General features: G+C 48.0%; 1 protein-coding gene across 1 annotated transcript; it reads right to left on the bottom strand.

The window, feature by feature from the left end:
• Window positions 1–848: 848 nt before the first annotated feature.
• GJB2 (gap junction protein beta 2) lies at window positions 849–6,359 on the bottom strand. The gene is made up of 2 exons (XM_081130888.1): window positions 6,106–6,359; window positions 849–2,927 (listed from the first exon to the last, which is right to left on the bottom strand). Exon 2 carries the CDS (start codon window positions 2,906–2,908, stop codon window positions 2,228–2,230), a length of 681 nt encoding a protein of 226 aa, XP_080987014.1. The 5' UTR covers window positions 2,909–2,927; window positions 6,106–6,359; the 3' UTR covers window positions 849–2,227.
• Between the last annotated feature and the right edge of the window lie 349 nt (window positions 6,360–6,708).

Here is a 6,708-nt window from a genome sequence, read left to right as displayed (position 1 = left end):
CCCAGTCTTTAAGACCTTGAGAGTAATAATCTTCATGGCTTGTAAGAGCGAACATACCTATTTAAAAACCATGTGCTGTTTTAACAGGCTGTGTGCAGAGCACATTGGGAGGCAGGGACTACTTTTTACCGCTTTTCTATCACCTGGATGAAAGTTGGCTGGTTTTGTATCACCTGGATGAAAGTTGGCTGGTTTTGGTCCTTTAAAATTCATTTAAAAAGTGTGTGGTTTCCCATAGAAATACTCATTATTATTGATATATAAAATGCCTTGAAGGCATTGGACTGAGGAGAGGTCTGGTGCCCTGCTGTCTCGGGGAGAGCGCCCGAGGGACACCCACAAAGGGGCAGCTGACAGTGGGCACCAAGGAGTAAAAAGCAATTTCAAAGACCAGCTTTGATTCCATACAAATACACAGAAGGACAATCTTACAGAAAAGACATCTTATAGGATTTCTCTCACATCTCGGCCAACCTTCACCATGAATATCATTTTAAAGTGTCAGCTCCCATGGTTCTAGGAGCCACATTGGTCATGTGAATCCAGTCCTGCATCCTCCAAGCTTCAAACCCAATCTGTACACCACACTGTGCATGTGTGTGTCAAAAACCTGTTGGGGTCAGCATAGTGTTGGGCACAAATCATCTTCTTTCTCCTTTCCTTGACAAGCTTTCCAGTGACAGAAGCTTTTCTATAACTGGGCAGGAGATCCAGATACCGTGGAAACTTACCCCTTTGGTGTCATGATGCTTAAAACATGAAACTCCTTATATAAATTGGCTATAGATGACATTAAAATGTGTTATTCTATTAAAAATTGTAATAAATTTTAAATAACTATTATATGAATTTATATTTTAATATTTTAAATGACATTTCAGAAATTACAAAATTATTTTAGTTACAAGCATGTACTTAAAGCTATTATTTATTATTACAAAATATTTTTACAATGCTATTCTTGGCAAAAGAAAAATGTTTACCCTCATTGAAGAATGTTGAGTACAATTTTTTGGAAACCAGGTCAAGCATCATGATAATATTAAGGTTCATTGTGTCCTATAGAACTGCTAAATATTTATCTAAACCATAGTGTCTATTTTTTTTACAATGTCTATTAATTCTATTTTTACTTAAAAAATTGGAAGCTGAAGAGAAAAGCAAAGGAACTTTTGAAGATGAAACTCATTTTTTAATCACCAGAATTTAGAGTCCAGTCTTTCCACCTGTTCTTTAAAAATAGTAACTACCCCGCCCCATTTGGTTTTGTACTGTGACAACAAAGTAATCCCAAGCAACTTCTTTAAATCAGTCTTCCCACCCTTTACCAGTCATGGGAAAGGCAAATGTTGAAAGGGGAGTCAGGGTATCTTGAGCCAGCCTGTAGCTGGTGGCAGTTGGTGATACATTGTCTGTTTCTCCTGCAAAATTACACCTAAAGTTGTGAAATGAGGCCATTGGCTGTCAAGCCATCACTAAGAACTTCTAGTCTGTTTCATGAGAGAGACGTCATAATGCTTTTGTGGACTACATACCACAGTTAATACAGTGGCCCTGCAAATTATTCATAACTGAGAGGCCACATTTTAAATTCAATGATAGTATTTAATTACACATCATTTACATATCACTATCTGAGCCTTTGAAATAGGAGGAACGTATAATGGTTTTCAGAATGTCTTGTAGATCAAAAGAATATATTTTCAAATGTTCACTTAAAAAAAAAAAGTATGACAGAGTTTGAAGCATTAGAGAACCTTGCCTATCATTAGAGACTAGAACTTCCAAAGTGAATAAAAGAACCAAGATTCTCTATGTTTATCTTTAATTCAGGGGAAAATGACAAAAGGAACCTTAAGAGGAGCAACCCATCCTTCTCAGTGTCCTCTTCAGGACCTGGCATTTCTCTCCTTTCCTCAAAGAAATAGAAACAAATGCTGATATTACCTTGCACCAATAACCCCTACCAGCACAGGGTTTCATTGTAACTAATTTGAGTAAAAGTCAATATAGGCATAGGATCAAGCCTTTGTTTTTTTAGCTGTAGGAGAGAAGAGTGCCCTTAGAGGCATTTGGAGTTCAACATGAGAGCTACAGGAGTTTCAAATGGATGTGTTTCAGATAAAAATCTTGACCTTGGGAAATGCTGGTGACTGGGCCTTGACAACTAAGCACTGGTTGCCTCATTCTTTTCCTGCTATCTTTTATCTAATATCTGGGTAATATTTTAAACTGGTTTTTTTGACTTTCCAGAACAATATCTGATTAGCAAATAACACAATTCAGTGACATTTAGCAGTATGCAAATTCCAGACACTGCAATCATGAACACTGTGAAGACAGTCTTTTCTGTGGGCCTGGAAACAAAGCAGTCCACTGTATTGGGACAAGGCCAGGCATTACATTTCACCAAACGCTGCATGGAGAACCCATCATACATGATGTAGAAGACGTACATGAAGACAGCTTCAAAGACGACCCGGAAGAAGATGCTGCTGGTGTAGGTCCACCACAGTGACCCTTCAATTCGGACCTTCTGGCTTTTGATTTCTTCGATATTTTTATATTCACTCTTTATCTCTCCCTTAATGAACTTCCTTTTCTTCTCGTGCCTGTGGTAGGCCACATGCATGGCCACCAAGAGGGCCGGCGTGGACACGAAGATTAGCTGAAGGGCCCAGAGCCGGATGTGAGAGATGGGGAAGTAATGATCATAGCACACGTTTTTGCACCCAGGCTGCAGAGTGTTGCAGACAAAGTCAGCCTGTTCATCTCCCCACACTTCCTTTGCAGCTACAACCAGGATCATAATGCGAAAAATGAAGAGGACAGTGAGCCAGATCTTTCCAATACTGGTGGAGTGTTTATTGACACCCCCCAGAATAGTCTGCAAAGTGCTCCAATCCATCCTTTCTGGGTGGTTCGCACTGGAAAAGGCAAAATGAACACAACAGAGGAGTGACTCATCAGGACAGAATCTGGGAGAGTTCTCTGGGTAAGTAAGCACCCTTAAATCTCTTCCTGAGCAAACAGCAACTCTTACCGAACCTCACCCAAAAGGTGAAAACCAAACCAACTTAGTTTGCCATAGGATTAAAAGGATAGTTCCCAAACCACCTTGAACCTGTGCTTATGTGTTCTCCAAAAAGAGCAGCTGATGCTTATTCACCTGAGTAATTAGCCCAATCTTTAGCACATAATAAAAAAGTGCTCCTAACTTAGAGCCATAATTAGTGCTGATTGACCCCTCGGCAGATACTCCCTGGGCACCCGAAGAGCGGCTTTAACCATTCAAGTTGCACTTGCTGTTGACCTCACTGTATCACTGGGACTGAGACTAGCCCTGCCAACCTTGCTGTAAAGGCCAACAGGCCATGTCTCCCTGCAGAGCCATTTTTCTTAAACTATTTCAATGAATTGTCATGGACTTGGGATATAGCAGTGAAATGTTTGTTATCATTGGCAAAGTTGACATTTGAGGCACCACATGTTAAAATTTCACAAAGGGCCTCACTTCCTTTTTCTATATGAAAAAGAGCAGGTTGGAAACTTTTTGTCCGTGGAGAAAAGCCACTACACACATAGATTTTTGCAAATGTTTTGTGTATGGACTGGTGGTCCGCACCATCATGCTGAACTGAAGGCTGTTTAGATAAGTGTTGCAACTGTGCATCTTTATTGTGGGCTATGGTTTTAATTTACAAGTGTTTCTGAAGGGCACATTATGAAAAAATAACAGAATATTTAACTCAGCGATTTCCCAGTGACGCCCTACAGGGGGACGACTCTGTGTTGAATACTGAAGTGCAGAATCAAAGCTCACTGGAGTATGTATATCTTAATGAAAAGGGACTTGAAGACTGTGGATTAATCTGCCATGAGCCAGTGGCCTTCTCTTCACCCCAGGGAATGAACTGTCTTCATTTATTCACAGTTACACCTCATCAGCCCCTCTTCTAACAAGATTCCACTTCCCCACAATCCTGATGAGCAATCTGTTTTCCACCCCTTCTACGCTGGCAGTCAACCCTCCTTTGCTTACTTAAAAGTATAATGCTCTCATGTTGAGCAAGTTGTATCCTGTTTCCCCATGGACTTCCTAAGCAGGCTCATCAGTTAGCCTCATCTCAGGTGGGTCACCAAGGTCTGGTTGAAGCCATTCAATGCCACTCTGGTCGGATCAGGCAGGAGAGATTTAGAGACCAGTCATGGACACAAAAGTCGCATAAGATTCAAATGTACTCCAGAGACATTTAGCCTTACTTAGCTTGAAAAAGACAAACATCACTGGAAAAAACAGTGGTTCAGTAAGGGTTCATCCCTGACCCTTTAAATAAAGACTGTCTGGAGGTCCTCCTAGGTGTGCCCTGCTGAAGGTTCCAGAGTCTAGTCCTGCCTGAGAGCAAAACCAAAATTCATAGTCTAACCAAACTATTTTATGGAATTAGATAGTCCAGTTCTTTACCAGCACTTATTAAGTGGTAACAGGACACATAGAAATAAGTTGTCCATGGTACATCTGGCTAAAAGTTGGGGGGCATGCTGGGGAAGGGGGGGTTATGCTTTGTCTTATTCCGAAGTACCAAACATGGACCCCACACTCTTCTATAAACCAGTCCAAGCACCATCAGCTGAGAAAACTACAGTGAGTCCTTATTGCTGCAGCTGCAACTACCTGCTTGTAAATCCTTTCAGGAAAAGGAGCAGAGTAAGATGCAGCCCACAGGTGGGGTAGGGTCATCGGGTGGAGGCAGACTGACCCAGCAGGGTGGGACCATGGGGGACTGCTGTCCTGCCCTTCCTGCCCTGGCTGTGGTGTCACAGGCAGGCTCCTACCTGGCCCACACCACCCTGCCATTGTCTGGAGCTCTGGCAGAGGAGGGCTCTGTTCTTTAGGGAAGGCACAGTTTCCAGAAAAGGACAATTCTTTACCCTTAACTTCTTTTCAGTCCCTCCTTTTCCCTGGCAGACCTGATCAGCTGCCTCCCACCCGGCCCACCCCTCACAGGTGTCTCATTGTGACTTACTTAGCCCCTGAGTTTTGAAATCCACTCAAAGGGCAAGTAGGGAAATGGCTGTTGCCACACATCTGAGACAGAGTCCGGAGTAAATGGTCCTAGTGTCCAGCTGTCAGAGGCTGGTAGACACGCGCTGATTAGGCTGATATCCCCCTCCCTCCAGGAGCAGAAGGATTTATACAACGGCCCTAAGGAACCTTTCTCAGCACCATGCGACCTTCCAGCTGGAAGAGGCCACCTGGGAAGGAGGCTGTGCAATTGTCCCGGAAAAACGAACGAGGAAATCGTGCCTCAGGCTTAGGCTGTGGCGTCTGCTCGTGGGACAAGGCGGAGAGTCCTGGCTCCTCTCCGCACACCGGGATTGGAATGCCCACTTTGCAAGAGTCACCTCTTCCAGGCAGGACTCCTGCTTAGCAAACAGAAGCCAGCTTTCCTTCTAAGCAGAGGCTTCTGCCAATTAAACACTCCCAGAGGCTGCAGATTTGACCTTCCCCGAGGGACATTACCGAAGATCATCAATTGAGCTTTGGGCTACGTGTCCCGCGCGCCCCCTCCTCCCTGGCACGCGGTCCTGATCGGTCACCGCGCTGGCGTCACCACATCCCCCCCCCGCAATGGCCCCACTCCAATTGCAGAACTTCGGTGGAAGAAATTCCCTATCAACAAACTTTCTCTCAATACCTGCCTGCCGCTCCGGGTCCGCTGTAGCGACCGCCCGGGACAAGGACCACACAGGGGCCTCAGCGCACGCGGGGTCCCCTCCGGGGACCTGATCCGGATCCCTACGGCCCCCACCGTCCAGGGTCCCTACTCCGCGCCGGGTCCCCTCCCCCTCCGGGTCCCAGGGCGCCGGTACGCGGAGATCTTCCGCCCCCTGATCTCCCAGTGCCCGGTCTTCCCACGTCCCCATTCCGCGCCCGGTCCTCCTCCCCTCCCCCTGGGCCCCACAGCTCCCGCCATCCATGGTTCCCTCACGGGGCCGGTCCCCTCCCCCGCCGGGTCCCACAGCTCCCGCAGTCCCGAGAGGCCGAAAGTGCGGCGCCAGCCTCGGGGCTGTGCCGGGAGCGCGCTGGCGGGGCTGGCTCACCTGCGGCGGAGGAGCGCTCGAGGGCCTCGGGGGCGGCGGGGGAGCTCCCGTGGGTGCTGGGCGGTGCCTGGGTGGTCGGGTGCGGTCCCGAGGGGTCCTAGCCCAGCTGCCTCCGCGCTTCTGCGCGCAGGGCGCCGCCGCCTGGCTGAGAGTCCGGGAGCCGAGCGCGGGCACTCGGGTCTGCAGCACCTGCGGCTCCGGCGGCGCCTTTTAACCGCGCGGCACACCCCGCCTCCTCCCCGCGCTCCGGAGCCCCGGGGGCGGCTCCTCGCAGCCCGCCCCCCAGCGCTCCGGCGGGGCGTGCCGGCCTCCTTGTCCCAGAGCGCCCCCGGATCCCTCAGACCCGCAGAGCCTCGCGAGGCGCGGAGACCCCAGGACCCCCAGTGTCCCCAGGCCGCCCTCCCCGCCCCGGCTCCTCCTCGGCGGCCGGGTCGGAGCCGAGGAGGCTGCAGAGCTCCCGGCTTCGGCTCCGAGCTGAGGAGGTGGGGTCAAAGGGCAGTCGTTCTGTTGCTGTGATTTCTACTGGGTCTCTCAGTACTGTAGTATTTGAAACTAGGCTTTAAGTTAAAAAAAACATTATTAGAGCAACGGGCATTCCCAACC

Source organism: Miniopterus schreibersii, assembly GCF_964146895.1.
Source record: "Miniopterus schreibersii genome assembly, chromosome: 2".
Taxonomy (NCBI): Eukaryota; Metazoa; Chordata; class Mammalia; order Chiroptera; family Miniopteridae; genus Miniopterus; species Miniopterus schreibersii.
This window is presented reverse-complemented; position numbering and strand designations above follow the sequence as displayed.